Source organism: Myotis myotis, unplaced genomic scaffold (genome assembly GCF_014108235.1).
Source record: "Myotis myotis isolate mMyoMyo1 unplaced genomic scaffold, mMyoMyo1.p scaffold_m19_p_17, whole genome shotgun sequence".
NCBI lineage: Eukaryota > Metazoa > Chordata > Mammalia > Chiroptera > Vespertilionidae > Myotis > Myotis myotis.
In genome coordinates this window covers 10470003-10497861 of record NW_023416321.1, presented here as the reverse complement: position 1 = coordinate 10497861, position 27859 = coordinate 10470003, and the positions used below count along the sequence as shown (strand labels likewise).

The following is a 27859-nucleotide window of genomic DNA, read 5'->3' as shown; positions in this document are numbered from 1 at the left end:
CGGAGATGACGTAGGGACCGCGCTTCCGCGTTGGGGAGCGGGCGGCGGATCCCGGGAAGTGCACGCCCGGGGTCCCGGCAGCGGGGTGGCCCGCGGGCCCACGGCGGGATGCACCGCCGCGGGGTGGGAGCCGGCGCCATCGCCAAGAAGAAGCTCGCCGAGGTGAGGGGGCGAAGGCGGGCCCGCAGCCATGTCCGGTCCGCGGGGAGCTGGCGTCTCTGGGGCGCGGAGCTCTGTCCCCCCCAACGGCCTCCCTGCCGTCTGGCGCGGGCTTCCCGGGCACCCGGGCGCGGAGTGTCTCCGGCTTCCGGTAGACTGGAATGTCGGCATCCCCAAATCCACCAGCCCTTCCCCCGCCTCCCCGGTGTTCCTGCAGGCGTCCGTCCGTTCTACCTCCGCATCCCTCTCCCTAAGCAGAGCCGGGGGAGAGAGACCGTCTTTTCAGCGGAGGCAGCACGAGCGGGGCCCCGCGCCCACTCGCTCCGCTCACGCTGGTCTCTTTGTCTGACAGGCCAAGTACAAGGAGCGAGGGACTGTCCTGGCTGAGGACCAGCTGGCCCAGGTGAGTCGCTGGAAGGCTCCAGGCAGGAAGGGAGACCCCCCAGGGCTGGGCAGGACACGTTGGGTATAAACTGGATTGTTTGGGTTGCGTTAAAAAGAGGATATTTGGCAGATCCTGATTGCTGAGCTCCTCGGAGCTTTTCGCTGGCTTGCTGACGATCACGATAGTTAACATCGTTGAGTGACTACATGCTCCCAGCCCGCCAGGCCTGTGTCCATTTTCTTTACGTAGACTGTCTTGTTCATTCCTCCTGAAAAGCCTGCCAGGAAGGAACACTGTTCTTTTTAGTTTAAAATTGAGGCCCCTGTGGTATTAAGTAATTTGTCTAAGGTTACGTGGGTAGTAAGTAGTAGTGCTGTTGGACTTAGGTCTTTTTTGGAGTTCTTACTTTAAATTCCTAAGAATAAGACCAGCTGCGGTGGATCGGGGTTGAGCTTCAACGTATGAACCAGGAGGTCACAGTTTGATTCCCGGCCCAGGCATATGCCCAGGTTTTGGGCTCCATCCCCAGGCGTTCAGGAGGCAGCCGACCAATGATTCTCTCTCATCATTGGCGTTTCTGTTTCTCTTTCCCTCTCCCTTCCTCTCTGAAATCAATAAAGATATATTAACAAGTTTAAATAAATTCCTAAGAATAACATGAAAGTATTGCCTACCCTGTGGCACCCATCACCAGGAGCATCACGTCATGTACCAGAAGGGTGTACGGGTGACGGGTGCACATTTCCTTCTCTAACCGTTTCCCTTTTCTGTGCTGGCCCTGCGTTTACTCAGTTATTGTAACTGGTGAAGAAGAGAAGGCAGTTAAGGAGGGAAACCGGCCCTTGAACTGAGGAAAGAGAGTAGGCACGGGTTGTGCTTTTCAAAAGCTCTCACTCCTGGGGAGGCGGCATGCGGGAAACAGCTGGAAATGATGACTAAACTGTATGTAAGTGTCTCATGTGCAGCAAGTGAAGAGAGAGTGGGCCAGACGTTACTCTTGGTGGGGTAGAAGACAGGCTTTGTGAGAAGGAGTTAATACAAACAGGACGTCAGAAAATCCCCAAAATACTTGTGTTTAACTTTGGAATGTAATCTGGAAGACCCACAGCCCTCAGTCAGGGATTCTTTATCTGGAATTGATCCCCAAGGAGGTCCATGACTCAGATTAGACAACCACTGCAACACCTAACTCATGCCAGGCTTCCTTGTTCTCCTATCCAGCCTTTCAGTGGCGGAAGCTTTCCCATTGCATGCATGCTGCAGTCCCTCATTTTGAACACAAAATGACTCACTAGATTCATCTTCAACTTAATAACAGTTTTCCTGGGGAAAAGAAGTACCACATTAGATGTGCACATTGTTAGATGCATCTTGACTTTAGAACAGGAAAAAAAAAAGTGGATTTTCGAAATAAGGAGACATGACCGCGTCTCATTTCTGCTGACAACAGACCTGTGAAGGAGAGGCAGGGATCAAAAGAAAGGGAACAGCCAAAACCGGTTTGGCTCAGTGGATAGAGCATCAGCCTGCGGACTGAAAGGTCCCAGGTTCGATTCCGGTCAAGGGCATGTACCTGGGTTGCGGGCACATCCCCAGTAGGGGGTGTGCAGGAGGCAGCTGATCGATGTTTCTCTCTCGTCGATGTTTCTAACTATCGCTCTCCCTTCCTCTTTAAAAAATCAATAAAATATATTTAAAAACAAACAAAATGATCTAATGTGAAAAGAAAGGGAACAGAAAACAGTGTAATGGCAGATCTGAGGATGAGGACATACCTTCCTTCAGCCTTTGCACTGCCACTGGGCCGGGACCTATGTTTGACATCTGATTCTCCCCTAGCGGGGCTAATCCTACCCTCCCCCTTGTCCATCTTACAGATGTCGAAGCAATTGGACATGTTCAAGACCAACCTGGAGGAATTTGCCAGCAAACACAAGCAAGAAATCCGAAAGAATCCTGAGTTTCGGGTTCAGTTCCAGGATATGTGTGCCACCATTGGGGTGGACCCTCTGGCCTGTAAGGAGTGGTCTGTAGGAATCTGTGTTCTCCTAGGATTCCCAAGGGACAGAAGCTACCTAGTTGCTATCACTGCTGGTACAGGGCATCTTCTAGAAAGGACTGCAGGGAGATAAAGTGTTGTCTTTACAGAGTGCCCAGCAGGACAATTGAGTGCCCAGTTTGATGGGGAAGATGGAGAGGCTGGAATGCAGGTTGAGGAGCCAGTGTTCTTCTCTTGAATGACCTACCGTGGAATTTTTTATGGCCATTTTTTTCCCTTTATTAAAAAATAGTTAGTTTTAATGAAAATAATGTGTGATCATGCTATCAGCAAAGGAGAAAAAAGAAAAGGAGAAAGTAGAAGTCTTCTCAGTCCTATAATTTCAGAGATAAAGTACTGGTAAGGTATATCTTTCGAGACACCTTCATATTATCAATTTCTTTCACATATATGGATTAATGCTATAAGTACAACGCTGTAACCTGTATTTTTCACTCAAAATACTGCCTTCAATAGATTTTGAATGCTAGGTCTGTGTATTGCCCTTAGCCTTGTCGACCATATGTCCCGTTATGTTTCACTGTATACTTTGGGAAAGGAAAACTCATTTTTATAGTATCCTGAGCCAGAATCAGCAGCCAGTTAGAAATGCCTTTTTGATGGCCTACCCTTTACAACTGTCTGAGCCTGTTTCAAGAGTCAGATTGTGTTGAAGATACTAAGTAATATTGGAGCAGAAGGACTTAAGGCTAGGCAGGGAAGACTCCCATAGGGTAGCTTTAAAAGAAAAGATGTAACTAATGAATACCTGGCTTTTGTTTTTCTTTCAGCTGGGAAAGGATTTTGGTCCGAGATGCTAGGTGTGGGAGACTTCTATTATGAACTGGGCGTCCAGATTATTGAAGTGTGCCTGGCCCTGAAGCACCGGAATGGAGGTGAGGGTGGTTAGGTTCTGTGGACTGGGCTTTGGATTTCTCTGAGGGAGAATAAACCTTGAAAAATAGCCTTTCCCACCCTGCCATCTGCAGGCCAATAAGGTCTTGAGAAGCATGTTAGCTGCTTCATGCCCTTGAGTTGGTGGTAGGTCTCTATGGCCAGGGTAAATGGAATTACCTGGATGATTGTCTCTATTCTTCAGAGATCTTTGGCTAGGAAGGTCTAGCCCCTATTCATCGCAGAAAATAGAAAGGAGGTAGGAAATAGGGTATGAAAATGCCAACTAAGTGTCTGTGTTCTCTAAAATGTGACCTTAGCCCTGGCCTGCGTGGCTCAGTTGGCTGAGCATCGGTCCATGCACCAAGAGGTCACTGGTTTGATTCCCGGTCAGGGCACATGCCCTGGTTGCAGGCTCTATCTCCAGTAGGGGGTGTTCAGGAGGCAGCTGATTGATATTTCTCTTTCTCCCTCTCCCTTCCTAAAAAAAAAAAGGTCAATAAAAACATGTTTAAAAATAAAACAAAATGTGACCTTAAATATGATCATCCAGTAGTGTCATCTTAATACGCACAGGAAATGGTCTGTGTTGAAGTTAAAGAGAAAACCTAAAAAACCGGTTATAAATCATTGGTTATAAGTAGACAATATTGATGTGAAGATGCATTTATAGTTTTTCAGAGATGCTGCTGCCTTTGTTTGTTTTATTAGCCATAAAGGTAACTCTTCCTCTGCTTTCTGTCTCCCCTCTCCAATAGGACTAATAACTCTGGAGGAACTACATCAACAGGTGTTAAAAGGAAGAGGCAAATTCGCTCAGGATGTCAGCCAGTAGGTCTTAACTTCCAGCCTCTTGGAGTATAGAAAGGTCTTTAAAAAGCAAATGGATATCTTTTCTCCTTACTGTTCTATGTCTAGGATAGTTTAGGAATCATTTTATTCCTCATTATGATCAGAAAACTCAAAATACAGAGAGATATAAAAAACACAAAAACCACTTATTTCTCAACTGATAGAACTGGTAAACATTTGGATATGTTTTCTTCTGAGGTTTTTCCTCATGCATACATGTGTATATTTTTAATCATTCTTGGGTCTTTGTATACTCTTGAGATTGAGGTCAGGTAGAGTGGCAGGGGCCCGGAGAGGCTTGGGAAGGGGATTGGGTTAGAACAGTGGTCGGCAAACTCCTTAGTCAACAGAGCCAAATATCAACAGTACAACGATGCCAAATTTTTTAAACTTAAACTATATAGGTAGGTACATTGTTATTAATTAGGGTACTCCTAAGGCTTAGGAAGAGCCACACTCAAGGGGCCAAAGAGCCGCATGTGGCTCGCGAGCCGCAGTTTGCCGACCACGGGTTAGAAGATGTGGTATCAATTGTTCTGGTTCACCCAGCCCCCGTGTGTGACTCCAGTTTGAGAAAAGGTAGGAAGGTTGTTAGTGGGGTTGTTAGTGTGGGCTGAATATGTGGTCTACACGTTGTTTTGCAGGTTTTCTTTTCCTCTAATTTGAGTTAGTTTGTTGAGTGGAGAGCCTGACCATCTTCCCTGAATGTTCAAGCAGTTTGGTGCCCTTTTAACCCTCTTTACTGAAGTAGTTAAATGTTGTACAGCCTTTGGAATCTTCTGTCAAGGTATTCTGCCCAGGGCAGAGCTGAAATTGCATTGTTGCTAGGTTTGCTTTGCCAACGGTCTTTCAGCAGCTCTTCCTCACCTTAGAGATGACCTGATCAGGGCCATCAAGAAACTGAAGGCCCTTGGCACTGGCTTCGGCATCATCCCTGTCAGCGGCACTTACCTCATTCAGTCTGTCCCAGCTGAGCTCAATATGGATCACACTGTGGTGCTGCAGCTGGCAGAGGTACTGATGTGCCCTGTGTGTGTGTGTTGCATGGTAGGGAGGGGATCTGGAGCACCTTTGATCTCACTTTTTGCTGAAACTGTCTAATGGATGTACTACTCAGACCTGTGCTCATTTAGCAGACATTTATTGAGCAGCTACAGTGCGAAGCACTGGGCTAGGCTGTGGGCCATATAAAAATGGGTACCACGTAGTTCCTGCTCTCAAGGAGCTTACAGTCTAGTGGAGTAGACAGACATGCAGACAACTAACCATATTTCCTTGGGTAGACAGATTCTTGGATGTCTTCTTAAAACTACATTATGGATTCTTTAAAACAAATTTTTAAATCTTGTTGGCCATCCCCTGTTCCTCATCATGCCTTAAGCATAGGCCATCCTCCCCCAAATCCTTATCATTCATGTATTTAAAGAAGACATGTTCAGTCTTCTTAATTCTGTAATGTAGAACAAAACTAATAAGGAGGGGCTTTTCTTGATTGGAGAACAGGTAGGGTGAGACAGGCAGGGGCTGAATATTTAAATATTTTAGATTATCACTTTTTCCTATCACTTAGTCACTCTGAATCTTCCCTTGTCATACTTGAGTTCTCTGAGAAAGTAAAAATTAATATTTAGTGCCAGGGACTCTACTTTTTAAGACTGAATCACTCAACCTACCCGTTACCTGAGTCACCCCTCCCTTCTCCTCCTCGCTGCTGGGACCTCTAAACATCCTTTTTATATGCTCATCGGCTTTCTGTGCCCACAGACCGTTCCTCCCCTTGTCTGGATAAGTCAGTTGTCCCTGGGCAAAGGCTGGGTTCTAAAAATTCCCATTCCTCCTTCTTTCAGAAAAATGGCTACGTGACTGTCAGTGATATCAAAGCCAGTCTTAAATGGGAGACAGAGCGAGCTCGGCATGTGCTGGTATGTGACTTTTGGAATGACCCAGAAAAGATGGGCCCCAAATGGGAGGAAGTGGGTGGTCAGGAACCACACAGTTAGGAGTGTCAGCCTTGATCTGCTGGCCTCTTGCCTTGAAGGCTACTGCTGCCACACTGAAAGTAACCCCGGCATGTCACTGAAGAGGGCACTGAGAGGTAGAATGCATAAAGGCAGGCTTCTAACCTTGACACATGTAACACCGGGCTGCCACCACCACTAGAGGATCACCAACACCTGCTCTCTCCTGACCAGAACGCGGCCAGATGGTTAATACAGTTTATACTGGAAGTAACAGTTCAGAGTGAAAGAAATTATTAACACTTATGATAATTACATACCTAAATTATATACTATTGCATATATACCTATAATTATATACTGTTGCATATAGTTATAGTTTTATATATACAAATTTCATGGTACTAATGAAAGACTGATGTTGTGAAGAGGGAGTAAGCATGGAAATGTAGGCTTTTAATACCTTCTTTCTTATCCAGACAATTAACCTGTAGACACAACTTCATCTGTAATGTTAACATAGACATCTGTAAAGATAAACATACACATCTGTTTAATATTGGGCAGAACAAACTCATCTTGAGCCTATTTCCAGCTGTAGGAATTGAGTCCATTATAAATACTAATAATGAACTTGCATTAACTTCTCCAAAAAGGTTTACCCATGTTACCCAGTAAAGTAACTGCAAGACAGTGATCTCCATTTTGCTTCAGGGAATGGAGTCTGTGATTAGCTCAAGGCCATATACAATACTTCTGTGGTTGTACCCTCTTTTTGAGCAGCACTGGTTAAGTGACTTGGTGGCATTTTTCACACCTCAAAGATTGAGCCAAACAGATCATTACAGTTTGGTTGTGTAAATGTGTGAAGGCACTGGTGTGGACTTAATCTGAAAACCCTATTGAAGCCAGAATAAGATTGGGGATTCTCTACTTTTGTTTGTGGGAACTCCTCCCCTTTCTCAAATGATTCTTCCTTTTCCCTCCAGGAACACCTGCTGAAGGAAGGGCTGGCCTGGCTGGACCTGCAGGCCCCAGGCGAGGCCCACTACTGGCTGCCTGCTCTCTTCACTGACCTCTACTCCCAGGAGATTACAGCTGAGGAGGCCAGAGAAGCCCTCCCCTGACTCTGGGCATGTGGAAGGGGGCTCAGCAGCAGGCAGGGAGAAGAGGGAGGACCTGTGGGTGAACAAAACCTGGACAACTTTGTTTAAAAAAAGGAAAAAAACACACACAGAAAAAAATGTTCCAAGTTTTTTTCTTCCCCCAATATTCTTCACTCATTGTTTTATTTTATTTTTAAAGTGCCTTCACATTGCGTCTTTATTGGAGAAAACCTCATTTATCCAGTAAGGGTAACCTGAGTAACAGAACGACGAGCACGTAAAATGACTTGCACAGGCCACTGACGAGTCCATGCTAGAGCTGGGCCTAGAATGAAGGCCATCTGTCTCCCGGCTAGACAGTCTAGTCTCTTTGTAGCCCTGAGACATAAATTACAGCCTCTGTTAATTCAAACTTATTCCTTATAAAATGTCTTTTTTTTTCTTTTTATCTCAAATAAGATCCTAACCGACTAGTAAATTATATTCCCTCTTCCAGCATCCTCTTGTAGAGGTTCCAGGTTATGAGACTCGGCTAGGAGTGTGAAGGAAATAGAGGTTAATGTTAAATGGTGGTTATAGGGAAGAAAACAATGGGATTTAAGGGGAACTGACTAATAGTGAATGTAATATTGTTTCTCAAATTCCCTACTAGCTTTTCCTCCTGGACTGATCACTAGGTCCTTGTAGCCTTAGTTGTGGGAAAGGAAGTAATTTACTGAATCCCTACCCTGTGACCATTTCTATATACACCTCTTAATCCTCACTACCACCTTACAAAAGAAATAGGTATCCTTAACTTTGCAGGTAAGAAATCTAATTTGCCAGGGACCACCAGCTTAAGAAGCAAAGCCAAAACTAGAGCCCAGGCCCACTAACCTGAGCCCACCCTGCAGACACAGGCTGGCAGGACATCCTTCCTCCATGAATGGTCAGTGAATAGGAAACGCCTCGGCACCAGAAAAGCAGGGGTGGCGATGAGCAGGAAGGCTAGTTCAGTTCTGTTTTCAGTCTGAATGCTAACTCCTAGGGGCTGACTTAGTACAGAAAACAAACCCCAATGGATTATCCATACTAAGACACCTTTCCCTTGGGGATATAGCCTGTCCATCTTTACCTCTCTCTGTGCCTGTAGGACACACTCACTGTCCAGTTTCTGAATAGGTATATCTTTGGGAGCAACTGAGACTCCAATGGCATTGCTCTCCTTCATTGCCAGAGCTACAGCCTCGAAAAAAGGCCCTATTTCTGGTTGATGGAAGTTTTACCAGTAGTCCTGCTCCCATCCACATCATGCAACTCGTTTTTAGCTTCCAGACAATTCACTGAGCACTTACTTTCTGGCCTAGGAGAGATGTGTGGTCGTTAACATCCCATTCTTCCTTTACACAAGCCCTCCCGCACCCACAGGCGCTTCCTCCTTCTGCCAAACAAACTTTATTGCACCAAAAAGAAAAAAAAAACTTCATTTATGTACAGTCAGATATAAAGACATCTCTTTGACTCCTGTGCATATATTTCCTCAAGATTAGGGAGTAAAAGTCAGGCCAGTATGCCAGACATGCTCTGCCCATGGCAGGGCCAAGGAGAAGATTGTCACTTGAAAGTGGGAACACTTAAATGGATGACAGACAACACTGGACCGACAGACCAAGGGCATTCTTCTAAGCCCTGTACTAGCTCTGGGAATGGGAGAGGGAAATTGGAAGCAGGGTGCCTTTTTGAGTCTCCTTGTGGAAAGACCACCCTTTAGATATCCAAGATGAACTTCCGCTCTCCAGACCCACTTCCTGTCCAGTTTCTTTGCTTCCTGCCCAGCCCCCAAGTAGGACATTCTCCTTTGTGCCCAACCCCCTTCCCACCTCCCCCGGGGAAGTCCCATGATTCACAAGGCAGAGGCCTCCATAGCAGCTGGAAGAGCAAATACAAGTTATCCTCTCTCTTACATGTGGCTGGACCCTGTGTCAGGCGGGTCACCAATAACCCACTGGGAGCCGTAACAATCTGGAAAGCACGGGGACAACCCCTCCAAAATGGGAAATACGGACTCCCTTGATGCCCAGTATCAGGGCACCTAAAGCACATTTTTCTGAGCCAACCAGCTAAAGGATCACTGCAGCTAAATACAGATAAGCAACACAGCCAGGCAAACACCCATCAGAGCCAGTGACAAACAGCAGCTGGGAGGGAGGGACAGGGAGAGAAGGGTAGGAGTCTCCAGGAGAGTTCCACCCCCAATCTCTGCCATTGGCTACCCTTGCTCCCCATTAGTCCCTGGGCCTTGATGTGAGGAAGGGGGACTACAGGCTGGGGATGGGGGGAACACACAAGGACAGCCCAACAAAATACAACAGGATTAGCATCAGCCTCCCCCCTCACCCCACCCAGGAGAAATACCCTCACTGTGACTAGTATTGATGAAAATCTGTAAGATACTATTCTATATAGTGGCTCTATCATACATCCAGCAGCTGCCTGAAGTGGGAACTTTTCAAATCAATGATTTTGGGAATAAATAGTACTTTCGGCTTCCTATGGTACCTGTGCAGGATTTACCAAGACTTTGGTTCAGTCCCATCACATTTACCTTCTGTCTTAAATCTAGAAATGGGTGAGGGGATGGGAGGAGAGAAAGGTGCTCAGGTGCTAAGTAAAACTCACTGATCAGCAGCCTAGATTCCACCACTGTTCCTTCTCTTTGGTCTGTCTAGAACAGTGACTATAAATTAGGAAAAACAAAATTATGCTGGCCCATGGGAAATATGGGGGGAAAGAGGCAAGGAGAAAAAGGGCATTGGGAAGCCCTGCTTCAAGACTGAAGACAGACAGACAACCAACCACCCAGACGGCTTAAGTGTCACAGACAGCCCCCCACCCCAAGCTCCCTTCCAGATACCCCATAAATCATTTGGGCACACTCCCTCTTGGAATTGCAATTTCTGTCTCCCAACTATCCCTAAGGAGCTGGCCCTTTGGAGAGGTGTGTCGGTTGTTTCGTTTTTGCCAGAGGCCCTCGCCCTAGGTGCTCCTGCATAGGTCCCTTGGCCCCTGATACGGGATGAACACAGCCCCAGATGCTTGAGAGCCAGGGAAGTCAGATCAGGAACAGCCTCTCCACTCCCACACCCTGGGAGATCCAAGCTTGCTTGGTTCTTGCCATCTTGCAGGATGACGTCACGCTGGAGGGAGATACACAGTGCCTCTCCATCCCTGGGGTCGGGGAAGGAACTTGCTGGGACTCTCAAGTGGGGGGGAGGGAGAAGGGAGCAGGATCTAAACCCTCAAGCTCCCATGCAGGTCTGTCTCTGTCCCAGACGAGCTGCTGTCAGAGTCCATTTCGGCGTTCTCATTATGGAGCCTCTCCAGCACTTTCTGACGAATCAGTCCCAGGCGCATCAAGAGGGACTGGTAGTCAAAGTGGCCCCGCTTCTCTCCAAAAGGGTCCTGTAGGGGAAAGGAGACAAGGGGGATGGAAGATGCAAGTCTGGGTGGCTCACCCTAGCGAGAGCAGCTTTGGGCCCATGTGAAACGCATGCTCAACTTCTGAATCATAGGAAGAGAGGAGGGCATAGCACAGACAGTTCTGAACAGCAAACAACATAATCTTTGTTCAGGAATATTATGGCACATGTACTGCCCCAGACAGGTCTGGCTTTGGCCAACATTCAAGTGTGTTTGCATTCCTCAGAAGCCAATATACAGAGGGGACACTAAAGGCGAGATAAATGGGGAAGAGAAATACAAGGGGGAAATTATCCTTCATTGCCTATAGAATAGGTCCTCGAATCACTCTGGTTCAACACTGATGCCTAGGAACTCAATTCTTCTTTATATCAATTATGGTAAACTTGGTTCTGTTATATGTTGTTTTGATGCCATTCCAAGAACTTAACAACATTAAGTGAGGACTTACTGTACTCAAAATGGGTAATTTGTTTTCTAAGGTCACAGAGAGGTCTAGAACTTAGGAGTTCTGACTTCTAAATAAGCACCTGTACTCTTTCCCAGGGACCAATCACCATATTCCTGTCCAGGTTTCTGGGCATCATGCCAGGGCCAACTAGCCTTGATCCTAGTCCTTGTCATTCTAGATCAAAGATCTCCAAACATTACACAGAAAGGGCTTAATGTCCTTAAAGTCCAAAAATAAATACAATTGGGATGAAGGATATAAAAAAAAGGGATTAAGCCCTGGCCGGTTTAGCTCAGTGGATAGAGTGTTGGCCTGCGGACTGAAGGATCCCAGGTTCGATTCCAGTCAAAGGCACATGCCTGGGTTGTGGGCTCGATCCCCAGTAGGGGGCGTGCAGGAGGCAGCCGATCCATGATTCTTTCTCATCATGGATGTTTCTCTCTCTCTCCCTTCCTCTCTGAAATCAATAAAAATATATTTTAAAAAAAATGAATTAAAACAAAACAAACAAACAAAACAAAACAAAACAAAGAATTAAAAATGCTACATAAGGAAATGGCAGCCAAGTAGTGAGGCCAAGGCTCAAATAAATGGAGACTACTTTCCTTGGTGGTCACAAAAAGGCATATGATTTTTACTTCTCACAATCTGTCTGCTTCACCCACATAAACTCCTTCCACACTTATTCTGCCCATATATTACCCTCATGATCAGGGACAAGGTGACGCAAATCACAGTCACTGTGACTACAGCGCACATTTTACACTTATGAAGGCTACATTCCCCCCAAAGGCTGAAATCCACACTTACTCTGGACCTATCAATTTTCCAAACCTTTTTTTAAAAAAAATATATTTTCATTGATTTCAGAGGGGAAGAGAGAGAGATAGAAACATCAATGATGAGAGAGAATCATTGATCTGCTGCCTCCTACATGTCCCCTACTGGGGGATCAAGCCCGCAACCCGGGCATGTGCCCTTGGCTGGAATGGAACCCGGAACCCTTCAGTCCCCAGGCTAACGCTCTCTATCCACTAAGCCACGCCAGCGAGGCCAAATCTTCCCTTTTTCGTCACTGGCTCCACTTCTACCCACTGTCCTCCCCAGATGTTGCGCTCCCTATCCTTCCCTCATCATGAGTTATTTTTCCTTAATAGACGGAATATTGGAAATGCTGCTATTCCTGATGGGGAACGAACCACAGCATCCACCATCTTCAATATACTTTTTAAAATAAATATTTTTTTATTGATTTTAGAGAGACAGGAAGGGAGGGAGAGAGAGAAAAAACATCCATGAGAAAGAAACATTGATCGGCTGCCTCCTGCACGGCCCCTATTGGGGATCAACCTGGAAACCTGGGCATGTGCTCTGACCAGGAATCGGGGCTTGATATACTCTTGAGCTGGCCTTACCCTTTGAGTTTAAATGTGTCAGGTGGGCGTTAAGTCCTTGAAGGAAGGATAGGGAAACTAACATTTCTAAGCAGCACCTGAGGGAACAAGACATTTACTTCTTTTTTTTTTTTTTTTTAAATATATTTTATTGATTTTTTACAGAGAGGAAGGGAGAGCGATAGAGAGTTAGAAACATCGATGAGAGAGAAACATCGATCAGCTGCTTCCTGCACATCTCCCACTGGGGATATGCCCACAACCCAGGTACATGCCCTTGACCGGAATCGAACCTGGGACCTTTCAGTCCGTAGGCCGACGCACTATCCACTGAGCCAAACCGGTTTCGGCGACATTTACTTCTGCTGCTGGTGCTGGGTGGGAAGTGGGAGGGAGTGGGGGAGGAGAACCCAAGAAGAGCTGGAGAGAACCTTAAGAGGTCTTAGTCATTTACCCAACTCGCCATATTTTTAAGTAACATCACCAGTAAGTGATCCAAAAGACTCAAGAACTAGTCCTTCAAGACTAAAGGTTCTCACACTCTACCAACCAGGCTGTTTATTTTAAAGCCTATTTGCAATTTGATTTCATAAGAACCTCTTTTTCTTTCTTTTTTAAAATTATTATTGATTTCAGAGAGTAAGGGAGAGGAAGAGAGAGAGAGAGAAACATCAATGATGAGGAGAATCATTGATCGACTGCCTCCTGCACGCCCCCTACTGGGGGTTGAGCCTGAAACCCAAGCATGTGCCCTTGACCAGAATCAAACCTAGGACCCTTCAGTCCGCAGGCCGATGCTCTATCCACTGAGCCAAACCAGCTAGGACAAGTTCTATACTCTTATTGGAAGCTGAAGCACATTTCCCCAGTATATGCACAGAATGAATAATTGGTTACCATCTTGTAATAGGAATCTCAACATATAACACTATATACATAACTAGAGGCCCAGAGCATGAAATTCGCGGGGGGGGAGGGGGGGGTCCTCTCAGCCCAACCTGCACCCTCTCCAATCTGGGACCCCTTAGGGTATGTCCAACTGCCGGTTTAGGCCCAATCCTTGGCAGTTGGACATCCCTCTCACAATCCTGGACTGCTGGTTCCTAATAGTTCACCTGCCTGCCTGACTGGTCGCCCCTAACTGCCCCCCGTTCCTGGCCTGATCGCCCCTATTGCCTCCTGCTGCTGGCCAGGTTGCCCCCAACTGCCCCCTCCCTGTCTGCCTGATCGCCCCTAACTGCCCTCCCCACCGGCCTGGTCACCTCTTACTGCCCCCTCTGCCGGCCTGGTCGCCCCACGCAGCCTGCTTGTTCAGTCGTTTGGTCGTCCCTCACTAACCCCCTGTGCCAGCCTGGTTGTAGGCAGCCATCTTGTGAGGGCATGAGGGTTAATTTGCATACTACCTCTTTATTATATAGGATGCTTCTCTAAGCCTTCTTTCTCTTAGCACCCCTCTGGGCTAGGGACAGAATTCCAATAGACGACTGTACCCTTACAATCCTTAGGATTCTGAGAGAGCTGAATGTTCTTGATTTGAAAAGACTACTGACCAAGAAGAGGAGTTCTAGGTAGAATGATTCAGATTCTGCTCATGAGTACCTAGTTTATGCCAGGAGCTTAGAACCAACTCCATATGGCTTTAGGCAAGTCAGGCTCCCTCTGAGCCTCAGCTACTCAACTAAACTAGGTTCCTTTTGGCTCTGAGTTCTATGACAGGTGTGGATGTCACTCTGGAGGGGGGATTTTACATAGTCTGCTGGAAAGCCTTTGGAGTCAACAGCAGGGGCTGCATTACCTGCATAGTCTGGCCTTGAAGGTGCAGGCGATCTTTGCAGGCCACCTCATAGAAGTCATAATACTCCAGGAAGGACTTCTCCATCACTCCTCTGGAAAACAAGCAGAGAAATTTAAGTTAGGAACAAGGGGGCAAAGGGTCACCCTTCACTATCGAAGCTTAAGGCCAAATTAAACAGCTAGAGTTCCTAAGCCCATGGTTGATTTCTCTAAATCGTAAGGATTATAAAATGAGTAACTGTTAATACCAATCATTGGAATCCCAACTTCAACTCCTGTCTTGCTCAATCTCATTTGTTTTCCATAGGCCATCCTTAATTCCAATCCTTACTTAACATTCTCCAAGGAAGTTTGTTTCATTACTTTTGACTTTATTCTTCTTGTTTTAACACTTAGAAATAAAGTTGGGCATTAAGAAATACGTTTATTATGAAGTGCTCTACACCTCATTCGGCTGTAGAACAGTTATGTCTTTAATATGTCCAGATTCTTAAAATTGGGGGCTCCCTGAGGATATGGACTGTATCTTTCCTATCAGGCCTGATATTCTCCAAGAACAGACAATCTCTCTCTCTAAACTTCCCCTTGGGGAACCCTCATGAACCACGTTTTTAAACCACTTGCTTCTTCTCTGTCTCCCTCTGGTGCCCAACACTGGATTTTGCCTCAAAAGTTCTCAAAGGTATGAACCAGCTAAATCTCCAAAAGGAATACAAGTTCCACGTGGGATCTCGAGACACATACCGTAAGGGTTCAGGGCAGGGACACTTTCCTTCCATCATGTCACAGACCGCCACTCTGATGGTCTCATGCCGAATACACTCATTATAATTTTTGCTGTCTCCTGGATGTCTCTCCTATAACGTGACAGACACCATAGAATCCAAGTACACAGAGAAAAGCCAATGGGAAGACTTCAGAATTAGTATGGAGCATGTGACCCAAGCAATTGAACAAGGGAATATCTTTTCACTGTATGGCAAACCCATTAAAGAGCAACTAGGCCTTCCTTTTTGAGACTGTTTACCTCCTCCTCCCAATGCATACTAATACCCATCCTCTGTTACGAGTCATCTGATTTATAACCACCAAACTAGATCCATCAAATTTCCCAAAGCCTGAAATGAAAGGCCTCTTAGGGAAGGATTGGTGAGAAAGAACCAATTATGCATAAATGACGTTAGGAGTCTCAGCTAGAAAGTCTGTAAGATATTAGGATGCTTCCTGGTCAACTCCTTTGCACATCTGTACGGTTCTACCATTATTTTATTTTATTTTTTTTAAAATATATTTTATTGAGTTTCTACAGAGAGGAAAGGAGAGAGATAGAGAGTTAGAAACATCGATGAGAGAGAAACATTGACCAGCTGCCTCCTGCACACTCCCCACTGGGGATGTGCCCGCAACCCAGGTACATGCCCCTGACCGGAATCAAACCCGGGACCTTTCAGTCCGCAGGCCGACGCTCTATCCACTGAGCCAAACCGGTTTCGGCGGTTCTACCATTATTGATTATATGTGAATTTTCCCCCAGTAAACATAGTTAGCCCTTCTCATCTGCAGGTTCACATCCATGTATTCAACCAACAGCTGATCAAAAACAGTATCGTCACATCCCCAACCACGAATCAAAAATACCGTTTTCAATCCACAGTCGGTTGAATAGATGGATGCAAAGGGCCCATCATAGTCAAAGTTATATGAGAATTTTCTTCCTTTTTTTTTTAAAAAAAAAATATTTTCATTGATTTGAGAGAGGAAGGGAGAGGGAGAGATAGAAACATCAATGATGAGAGAATATCATTAATCGGCTGCCTCCTGCACGCTCCCATAACCCTTGACCAGAACCGAACCTGGGACCCTTCAGTCTGCAGGCCAACATGCTATCCACTGAGCCAAACCAGCTAGGGCTGTACATGAATTTTCAACTGTGGATTGTTCAAGGGTCAACTCTCATTTCATAACTCCCAAAGAATGTCTGGCTTGGCAGCAGTCATTAGAGAACACCTCAAGGGGACACTGGAGAATGGAGGCATGCAGAAGAACACACTGGATAGCACAGCCCCCAAAGCAGGCTCAGAATTAATTTCCAAATGATTCCACTGACCTCCACATGGTGGACTAATCCAAGTCAAATGGAAATAACTTGAGTGTTATTGTAACTTACAAGGGAAAAAATTCACTAATGAGGAGCACACATTCCAGCTTTTTTTTTTTCTTCTAAAGTGACAAGTTTAATACATAGGCTAAGCCAGGTTAAAAACAACAATCCCAAAACCCTTAAACAGACCTCTCAGATCTCTTTAAACCCAACATTCCACACCCCAGAGCTGGACCCACCTGGCCTTACCTGCTCAAAGCCAGGCTCATTGTGATAGGGGTTCTCAGTCATCAGGGATTGGATGGAGATAAGCACAGAAGAGATGCTCTGGGCTGGGCTCCAGGCAGGGCCAGTCCATGTGCTGCAAAATACATCAGAGGGAACGGAAGAGGGATGAGGCACAGAGAGAGGGGGAAAGACCAGTACACAAGTACCCTGGGGCCTAGCAGCAAAACCTTTCTCTTTCACTATTAATACTCTGGGATTTCCCAACCTCTGTCTCACCCTCATTCACAAGAAATCAGTCAACTGCCTAATCCTCTTATCAAGTGGGACAAAAGAAAAGAGGGTAAAGCAAGCAAGATAACTGTGAAGGGATTTTCTTTGGGTTAGGAAAGAAACAGTAGCTAGGGAAGGTTCTGTTAATCAGAATGAAAGAAATAAGGTGAGAAAAAGCTCCAAAGGGAGTCAAAATGTTAACTTCTGTGGATCTCAAAGAGCTTACGTATTTACTTATGGGTGTGATGGATCAGGAGAGAGAAGTTGAGCACAGAGGGACAGAGGGGACAAAGCCATCTGGTTAGAGGCCACATGGTGGGATTGATGATGGGGATCCAGTTTTCTATCAAGCCCCCAAGGAGTGTCAAATTCTTGGAGGATTACAGAACTCTGCCAAAGGACATGAAGATAGAAAAAGGGGCACTTCTAGATTGTGGAGGGTCTGAAAATATATGAAAAACAACTTGAATAGGAGAAAAACCACTCCTCTCTTTCATAAATCTGACCAAATATTCAGAGGAAGAGGGTGGGCTGGACATTAAAAATACTTATTTTTAGTAACTGATGAGAGGGCACCTGAGTCACAACTGCTTCTTCAAGTTAGCCGGTCAATTCTCTTTCCCCTTGGACTTGAGGAAAGCCCAAGTAAGCGATGTGAAACAGTAACTACATCAGAGCGTGCTCTTCAGTACCTCTCAGTCTGTTCTTCTCAGCTTTGCTCCCCCCAAAACTGTAAACTTTGTGCTAAGGTGTCACATATTCAGGGATTCAAGTCAACATGGTACTTTCATTAAATTTCCTTTGTCAGTAAGTCAGCCCAGCATTTTTTTCTAGGTGGGGAGGAAAGAAATGAGGCTAATAAAAGTGAATATAATCACCCAAGAACTCACGGGAAATTTCTACTTCAATTCTTTGTGGCAAACATTCAATTTCAGGGTAGCTTCTTCTTTTCCACCCAACATACTTCTGCCACTTTTACCCACCACCATCTTGCTTCCCCTGTTTCTACGGTGAGCCAGTGTTTGCTCAAAATAGTTTTATATTGGCCTAATGAAGGAGAATTTAATACAAAACACTTTCATGAACAAACTTCAAACAGAGGCAATAACTAAATTTCTTTACCACTGTGCGTTACACAGACCACTATCCTACCTGCAGACAATTATATACCATAGTGAGATGAAGGACTTTCTTTAAGGACAACCTCCTTTACAGGACTTCCTTACTGTCACAATTATAGAATATACCCCTAGGTCTGAGAGATTAGAAAATATATATATGTCTCCAGTTTGTGTCAGCTACCTTGTCCACACACAACCCTGGAAATTATTGGACAGAAAGAAAGAAAACAGTATCACCAGCACGGGTAACTTTCTCAACTGCAACCTGCACTTGCTCTCTGCCCCAGGGAAATTCACACCACACTAAAAGGACCAAATTCAGAATATACTAGAAGACATTTCCATTCTGAATTTTCAACCCCTTAACGCAATTAAAAGGAATGGATGAGAACTACATGAAGCAAAATCTCAGTTGCACCCAGAAATGAAATGTACTTAAAACTTCTGTGTTTTGTATGTGATGTGATTTTCAATCTCAGGCATTTTTCATTCAGTTGTTAAAATATCATAATTATCACCACCATCATCACCGCCTCCAAAGTCACTCAATGAGAGACTCAGAAATAAGACACCCACAGTTTTGAATGGCACAGATCTGCAGCCTTTCTCAACCTGTTTGGGAGAGAATTAAGCCCTGATGCCCTACGGGAGTGGTTCTCAAACAGGAGTGTGCACCAGAATCACCTGGAGGACTTACAAGACACAGACTGTTGGGCCCCAGTCCTAGAGTTTCTGATATAGTAAGTCTGGGGGGTGGGGGGAGGGGGGGCCCAGAATCTGTTAGGCTACAAGTTCCCAGATGCTGGTGCTGCTCAGGGAGAACCACTTCACTGAGGCATCCACTGTATGTAATGAATTAGCTTCTCTCTTTTGCATCTGGAACGATACTAGTTATGGACCATCCTGGGGAGAATCGAGGAAACAGTCACTCCAATTATTTTCTGTGTTCTGTAGTTCAGACGAGAAACTCCGGTTGATAAAGGCTGGCCTAGAGTAATTATTTGCTAACAACCAACTTGGCCACTTAGAAGTCTCCTCTTACCCTAGAATACTCAAGCAGACTTTCCCATTGCGGTAGAAGTTGGGGTTAAACCTCACTGTGTTATTGCCCGTTGTCATCAGTTTGACCCGAGGAGGGTGGATGGGATAGTCGGGCGGACACCGAAACACGAACAGGAAGAAACCCCCTTCATAAGGAGTGTCAAATGGGCCTGTGATCAATGCATGAATCTGCAAAATAAAACCCCATCTCAAAATTGTGAGGTGATGTCCCGTCCCAACCCCTCCTGGCTTCCACTTGCTACCCGTGCTGGAAGCAGGACCTTCATCTGGTATCCACAGTCCATATCCTCTCCATGCAGAATGAACAGCCTGTACTCACTCATATTAATAAACATGTTTGGCCCAGTGGAGTGGCATCTTACTCAGGGGTTACATTCTAAAGGTAGAGCCTAAAGTGAAAAGTCAATCTTATCAAAATCATCCTTGAGTATCCTTAAAACTCCCTTAAAGCCTATTTTTTTTGCTCGAACTTCTCTGAACAGTGTTATGTATAGCAAATGGATAGAACACCAATGTGCAAAATATAATATGCATCTGTAAAGTATTATCCTAACCTGTTTAATTTTAAGAAATATGTATTTTTTCCTGAATAGAGGTATGTTTGGGTTTGTCCAAGTTTAACATGCATATGATGCAACTCCACCCTCCATTTATGTGGCACAAAGGGGAAGTAAGATGAATGGAAAAGAGGAAAGGGATTGGAAGCCACAGCACCGGTGCCAGTAACAGTACAGAGCTGGGGGTTGTGATGGAGGCCCAGGGTGTCTACTTCCTCTACAGAGGATCAGACCTGCTGTAGAGGATGTGTCTCAGGGAGCGTCCAGCTGTGTCAAAGGTACTAAGAAAAATCGGGAAAACTTCATGGTCTACTCAGAGCCATCAGACCATCCTCAAAACTTTCCCCAGCACTGTAGGTTAATTTTCTTAAAAATTAAAAAAGAAAAAATGCAGTAGCACTTAAAACAGAACACTAAATTCTCTTCCTCCAGCCATGATGATTGAACAAGATTTCCCTCATCTGAACTGTTATATTTCTTCTTCTACAAGGTTCCTAGGCATGTAAGTCTACTCAGAATTCGAACAGCAAGAAGGACCTACAATCCAATGCTTCAGAGTGTAGCCCCTGCCTTGCTCTGGGGCACCCTAGATTTTCTTTCAGCCTCAGTCACTGGAATAGCAAGCTCAACTGGCATCAACGTGGCATCGATTCTGGGAATCGAGGGACTCGCATATTAATACTGATACTTGACCGGGGACAAGATGTCCCAGGAAAAACATTTCTAACCACAAAAAAATTTTTGATTGAAAGAGAAACCTATTCATAACAGATACCAACAATACAAAATCTGAATCTACTGTTAAGAAATTTGAAACTATGAGTTTTCATTAAACACAAGATTTAGGAAATCTGATTTCTTCCCAACATCAGCTTAAGTGCAAATTCACTTCTGAGGGTAGAACACTCGATGACAGAGAAGCCAGTGTATCTATGCCAGAGAAATTTGACATTACATACTAAGCTTTCTCTGTGTTTTGTGTGTGAAGGACAAGAGAAGAAAGGTATTTGGGTGGAAGGGATACTCAAAAGCAACCAGTAGGGATAGGAGCCTAAACAATGCCTTTTAACTACAAACACTGTTCACTTGAGCTTGCCCTATCCCCAACCCTCTCTGCACCTGATTTACAGCAGCACCCTTAAAGGTCGCGAGTGGTGGGATGGGAGAAGAGTTGGGTAGTACAATGGTAGGGTGACCACATAATTTATTATCCAAACTGAAGCACTTCTGAAATGAGAGTGCCCTATTAATAGCTAAGCTGGAACAATAGGTGTAAACTGGGATTTTCCAAGCCAAGCAGGACCTATTGGCACCCTACTAAGATACCTGTTCCAGGCTTTGTTCCACCTCACTGTGTAATCTTGGGCAAGCCATTTACTCTCTTGGGGGCTTGATTCCTTCTGTATGCAATCAGAGATGTGAGCTGGATAACCTTTTAGACTCTTCCAACTTTATGGGCCCACTTTCCCAATATATCCCGACTCCCAGCAAGTTACATACCTTAGTCATGTCAACAGTATCAGGTACAACGAACATTCCCGGAGGAGGCTCCTTATAAATGGACATGATATCCCTGTATAACACCAAGAGGAGGTGGGGGAGGGAGTGAGGGAGAGGAGAAAAAAGGGGAATCCCTTGAACAGGACAGTTGTTATCACCTCAATGAGGCCAGGGTTCGAGAAAGTGGTGCTTGGTACCACAAATGTTTGCACTGTCTTGTTGGCTGAGAAATCTCAGCTGAGTACTTGTCAGGCAGACAGAGAGCAAATTATTATCAAAGGGGCATTGTTTCCTCAGGGGAAGGATAAGGAGAGGGGGAAAAAAATCAGAGATCCCCATGGCATCAGATGTCACCCTGGAAAAGCCACATCCCATTCACTCTCACTTCCTCCCACATGGCAGTTCATTCACTCCCACCCCCGAGATTTCTCAGGTACTACAGCTGCATCCTAATTGAAAACTTTTTTTAGTTAACTGGGAAGGCACCATCAACCCCACTAAGCAATGAATTCCATAAACCATTGTGGACCTTTGTTGGCAAGTGAACTAGCGGGGAGCAAGGATCTTCTTGCCCAGGAGACTAATGGGGCTGAAATCGCTTCAGGCTGGGGAGGGGACCCTCCGAAATTGCTGAGAATCTCACATCTGGAAGATGACAAGTAGTGACTACTATAGAATTGAGAGGATTTCTAGGTCCTACCTCACAAACTAGAATGCATCAGTTGCAAGCAAGGGTCTCATGGGGAACATTTTGGAAAAGGGCTAGGGACTTACCAGGGGACATAGGGACATAAAAAAGTGCAAGTAGAGCAGAGAAAAAATAAGTATTGGCAGAATTCAAGGTATGTCAGGATTGGAAAACTGTCCTGTGTCACACACTGTGCCAGGTACTTTATTATACACAATGTACTCTTTAATTTCCACTAAAATCTTGAAAGGTAGGTAGAGATACACGTGAAGGGACTTGGAAAGCGGGGGATAAGGGGAGCATGGGGAGAGAAAGAGTCTGGTCATCAGGACCCAAGGTTCAGGACTAACAGCAGCTGAAAAGCAGTGCCCTTCTCCTATGCAATAGGTACTATGCTAAGCATGTTTGCAAAATATTACCAACTACATGATATGATCAAGATCAGTCACCCAAGAAGCAAGCACAGAAGGGACTTGGGACCTTGTGCCTATATTTGAATTGGGTACATCTACTTCAGAAAAGTAAACCATAATCCATAGGAAATCCACAATAATCATCCATAGATAATCCATAGGAAAAAATACTACAGGGGAGAAATACCTTGACCGGGATATTACAAGCCAGAGTGAGATGGGGGGGTGGGGGTGGGGGTGGGGGTGGGGGAGCCCGAGTTCCTGGAACAGGTGTGAGAGTGGAGGGGTCCAGGGAAGGCTGTGGGCATGTGTGGGACGCGATCTAGCCTTGGGAAGGGACGCTAGGGAGGGGGTTTGAGGAAACGGAATAAAAACAAAGGCTGGTCTCAGGTCTGAGGCCAAGAAAGCAAGCGATGCGTGTGTGTGTGTGTTACAAACGGGGCTCGGGAAGAGCCGACCGAGGGACCCCGAGGGGTGGGAGCTCCAAGGAGTCCTAGCAAGGCTGGGGTGCGGAAGGGGGAGAGGGGCGGGGCGGTGGGCGGGAGGGGGTGGCACTGGAGCGCGGAGGGGTCGGGTTTCGGGCCGGAGGTCCGGGGGAGGGCCCGGCAGGGGGATGGAGGGCTCGCCGGGGGCTGCCGAGGGGCGGGGTCGGACCTGGGCACTCGAGGAGGGGCTTGGTGCGTGCGGGGCGGGGAAGAGGGGGCTCGGCCCCGGCGCCCCGGACCGGCCGCCGAGGGAGGCGCGCCGGCGGCAGGGAGCTGTGGCGGGAGGGGTGGGGGCAGGGAAGGTCGAGCCTGGAGCTCGGGGCTGGGGGAGGAAGACCCCGGCTCACCGCTTGATCCGGAGGAGACACTGCGGCGCGGTTCGCTCGCTGTCCCAGTCGGAGCTGAGCGTGGGGTCCCAGTGGCTCAGCAGCGCGGCCCCGTGGGCAGCGGCCGAGGACGGGAGCCCGGGCAGCGGAGCCAGGCCGCTCCCCGGTCCCCCGGCCCCGCCCGCCGCCGCCGCTGCCGCCCACACATCCGGCAGGAAAGGCGGCCCGAACCCGCCGCCGCTGCCGCTAACGCCGACAACACCAGCGACGCCGCTCGCCCCGGGGCCTGCCGCCCCGGCGCCCGCCGTCGCCGTCGCCGTCGCCGCCTCTTCAGTCGGACTCTCCGCCATCGCTGCTTCGCTTCCGGGACTGCCCGGCAGCACGTCCGCCGACCAGAGCGGCCGCTGCTCCCACCCGCGCCCGCACCACCGAGAGCCGGGCCAGAGTGTCCCCACCCTCGGCAGCCACAGCCCCGCGGCGCTGGCTCCGCCCACCCGCCTCTACCAGCGAGAGGCGCCCTGCCAGAGCGTCCACCGCGGTCCTCCAGGGCGGGGGGGCGGGGCTGGCGGGAGGTCCGGGCTTCTGGGCGGTGTGGGCGCCGCGCCGTGAGCGACGAGGTTCCGCGGCGTGTCCCCGGGCGCCCGGGCGCAGCTGACAGCCCAGTGCTAACACTTCTCTCAAATGTTGGAAGGGGAGGGAAGGAGGGAGGGCCGTAGCCCTCTTAAGGACAGCGACCCTCAGACGGGTCCGTGGGGTAGGATCGGGGGTGCAGCCTCCTGCAGGGGGACGCTGAATGGACTGGGGCAACTCGCTTCGGTCCCTTGCTGTCCGAGAGGCTCTGTGACTTATCCCTCCTCTCTGCACCCTCGCTGCTGCCATTGCCCCTGCCTGCAACCGGACCAAGAGGAAGGAAGAAATCAGAACCTGCGAGTAAAAAACGATCTCGTTTTAGTGTTTATTCAACATATGTTTATGAAGAGACTATGAAATGCCAGGCACTGTTGCTAGGCGTTGCCATAGGGATCGTGAAACAGGCCCAGAGCGGCTTGGTGAAGGGGAAATGCAGGCCTCCTGACTCCAAGCTCGCTGTGTTTTCTTCACACAAATCCTTGAATATACAGGAATCAAGCAAGGGGCAGTGAGTTTAAACCCTGGAAGGATTCCTCAGGACTTTCCTGAGATATGTAAGGTGAAAAATAATACTATGCACTAAGAAAAACAGCTTGCTTTCTAAAAAAAGCTTTCCCTTTTCTCCCTAGCAAGAATACAAGCTCATAATCTCATCCCCAAAGCCTTGGGGCCAGATGTGTTTCGGAATTTAGAGTAATACTTAGCAGCAGGGCCTGGGCAGGACCGAGTTACCAAACATTGATACTTCTACTGTAAAGTGTATGGATAATCATACTAATTTGGGTGCCCTCATGCATATTCATACTTAATTAAGACCACGGAATAGCCTCACTTTGGATTATATTTTGCCTCCAAATTTTTATTTTTAAAATATATTTTAAATATATTTCAGAGAGGAAGGGAGATAGAAACATCAATGATGAGAATCATTGATCCTCAGCTGCCTCCTGCACGCCCCCTACTGGGGATGGAGACCGAAACCCTTGACTGGACTGAACAAGAGATCATTAGTCCGCAGGCCGACGCTCTATCCACTGAGCCAAAACGGCTAGGGCCAAATTTGTTCATTTTTAAAAATGCAATTTTGGTCCTTGCTGGGTAGCTCATCTGGCTAGAATGTCGTTTGGATGTGCTAAGGTTGCGGGTTCAATCCCTGATAAGGGCACATACAAGAATCAACTAATGGCTCTAGCTGGTGTGGCTCAGTTGGTTGCTGGTTTAATTCCTGGTTAGGGCACATGCCTGGGTTGCGGGCTCCATCCCCTGAAGGCAGCGTGCATGAGGCAGCCTATCGGTGTTTCTCTCTCTCCCTCCCCTGCCCTAAAAAAAAAAAAATCAGTTAAGAACATTTTTAAAAAAGAATCAACCAGTGAATGAATACATAAATGGAATAACAAATTGATGATTCTCTCTCTCTCAAATCAATAGGTAAAAATTACAAAAAAAAAAAGCCCAGTTTTTACAGCTTTGTGATTTCCAGTAAGGAACTGTGATCTTTTTTTTTTTTTTTTTTAAATATATTTTATTGATTTTTTGCAGAGAGGAAGGGAGAGAGATAGAGAGTTAGAAACATCGATGAGAGAGAAACATCGATCAGCTGCCTCCTGCACATCCCCCACTGGGGAAGTGCCTGCAACCCAGGTACATGCCCTTGACCGGAATCGAACCTGGGACCTTTCAGTCCGCAGGCCGACGCTCTATCCGCTGAGCCAAACCGGCTTTGGCAGGAACTGTGATCTTGAATGAAAATGACCAACATTTATTGACAGCTGAAAATTTGTGGGTTTTTTTTTTTTTTTTTAGCTGATAGTTATTGAGACTTAATATGTGCCAAGCTCCTTGTATACTTTGTCTGATTCCTTTGAAAGATCCTATGAAGTAAGTACTATTATTAGTCTGTTTTGACAGATGGAAAAACAGGCTTACAAAGGTTCAGTCACTTACAGGGGTCACACTGAGAGCAAGCTGCAGAATTAGGGCTGGACGCCAAATCTGCCTGACTCCAGAGAAAAAGTTCTAACCACTATGTCATACTGTCACAGCTATGAACTCTGCCTGCATTTTATTTACTGCATTTTACCTTATACCAATTGTCCTTTGGTAACTGTTGCTCCCAACTCCCTATCCCCCAACACGCACACACATACACACACCACACTCTTGGGGCTCCAGACCATGTATTTGTGAATCCAGCACAGGACCTGGCACAGCTTAGGTACTTAACATGAAGCAAAATGAATCAATACAATAGTTTATACAAATTTCATGGCTCGTTGACATAGTGTTTTACCATTCTATAATAAAGGTGCTAGGATATCTCGGAAAGAGTACACAAGAAACGCAACAGTGGGCGAACCAGTTTGGCTCAGTGGATAGAGCGTCGGCCTGCGGACTCAAGGGTCTCGGGTTCGATTCCGGTCAAGGGCATGTACCCTGGTTGCGGGCACATCCCCAGTGGGGGGCGTGCAGGAGGCAGCTGATCGATCTCTCTCATCGATGTTTCTAACTCTCTATCCCTCTCCCTTCTTCTCTATAAAAAAAAATCAATAAAATATATTTTAAAAAAACACACAAAACGCAACAGTGGTTGCCTCTGGGTAATTTTGTTGCTGACAAGGTGTGCCAAAGGAATGGAGATACCTACCTATCCCTTTATACCTTTTAAATGTTATACTGTGCATCTATTGACTATTCAAACTCTGTATTTTATTTATTTTTAATGGATTTCTGAATTTTGCTTGGGTATTGATTTAGTAAGATGGTCCAAAAGTCAATTCACTGGGTAACCTCACACAATGAAAAACACTACTCCATGAACTCCGTCATGGCTACGCACTGCAGAGGCCCAACTGTGGACTCCGGGGTGAGAGGGTTCCTCCGTTTTTCCCCTCCTTACTGCTGGACCATTGTTTTTAAGCGCAAGGTCTGTTAGCGATGAGGCAATGGACAGAGAACACTTACCTTAGATCTGGAAGGAAGGTTCAAGCTTTTGATTGGTACCATTTGGCAAATATCCAATTTGAGCCAAATTCTTCGTCCACAGAATGGTGATATTTCCTACCTCTCAGGGTCTGAGGATTAACGGTGACATTTCCAGAAATATTGTGTCAAGTGGCAAGCGCTGTCCAGATAACTGGCACCTCTCCTGCCCATGCGCCTGCTTTCCCCCTGTGCTCCTATGGTCTCTCCCTGCAACAGCCTCTCCCTATACCAGGGGGAACTGTAGTTATTGAACTTGTCGAGCCTCTTTTCCTCATCAGTAATATTGGGAAAATAATAGTAGCTATAAAAAAGTAATAATGTGATAATGAATGTGTACAATACCTGGCCAGAGTAAATGTTCAATAATTAACTCTCATTACTTTTACAGCACTCACCTTCAAAGCTGGCTGGAATATTACTTTCTTGGCCAAGCCTAACACCTCCAGGCATATTATTATTAGTCATTTTTAATTACGCCATCCTCTGGAGTCATTCATGCCTTTTTTATGGCACATACTGCTTTTTATTTTAGTGGTTTGGTTACTCATCTGTCCAGCTGCTGCAGGTGATGTCCTTTAGGGCACAATGCCTGGAGCACCGATCTTGTATGGCTAGGACCGGACATCAGTGAGGACTGCAGAAATGGTGAACAGATGGGAAGTGAGGGCATGGTAGTTAGTTCCCCTTCCCCTGGCCATGGATCTTTAGGTTTTCACCTCTTCCTGTTCAGGTATTCTTATTTTCTTTCCAAAGGGCTGACCTGAGCTTGGCACAAAAAATCTGCAAACCAAGGCCTTAAGGGCCGCAGGAGATGGCAGCTGCTTAAAGGGAACTCCAGGAGCCTCTAAGCTGGGCAAGAGGAAGGACCAGGGAGAGGCTCAAAGAATTTTTTAAATTGGCATTGGTTACTTTATCTGGTGCTCACTGATTTTTTTCAAGGCAGCACCTGACTGCTTTTCACTGTCAGGTTGGCCAGAGGGCAAGCGTATGCCTTCTGGAGCCACTC

General features: G+C 46.5%; 2 protein-coding genes across 3 annotated transcripts; one reads left to right on the top strand and one right to left on the bottom strand.

Annotated features, from left to right (window-relative positions):
* SNF8 (SNF8 subunit of ESCRT-II) lies at positions 1–7604 on the top strand. The gene is made up of 8 exons (XM_036339254.1): positions 1–162; positions 512–562; positions 2422–2560; positions 3374–3478; positions 4235–4307; positions 5201–5342; positions 6176–6250; positions 7276–7604. Exons 1-8 carry the CDS (start codon positions 109–111, stop codon positions 7411–7413), a joined length of 777 nt encoding a protein of 258 aa, XP_036195147.1. The 5' UTR covers positions 1–108; the 3' UTR covers positions 7414–7604.
* Positions 5453–23716, bottom strand: UBE2Z (ubiquitin conjugating enzyme E2 Z). Of its 2 annotated transcripts, none has more exons than XM_036339253.1 (7): positions 23263–23716; positions 21330–21402; positions 21156–21229; positions 16841–16952; positions 15235–15347; positions 14492–14582; positions 5453–10833 (listed from the first exon to the last, which is right to left on the bottom strand). In XM_036339253.1, the coding sequence occupies exons 1-7, from the start codon at positions 23589–23591 to the stop codon at positions 10663–10665; spliced, it is 963 nt and encodes a 320-aa protein (XP_036195146.1). In that variant the 5' UTR covers positions 23592–23716; the 3' UTR covers positions 5453–10662. The 2 variants fall into 2 exon arrangements, with proteins under 2 accessions (XP_036195146.1, XP_036195145.1); XM_036339252.1 differs by lacking the exon at positions 21156–21229 and adding an exon at positions 19253–19440 and having other exon boundaries at positions 23263–23591.
* Positions 23717–27859: the final 4143 nt, after the last annotated feature.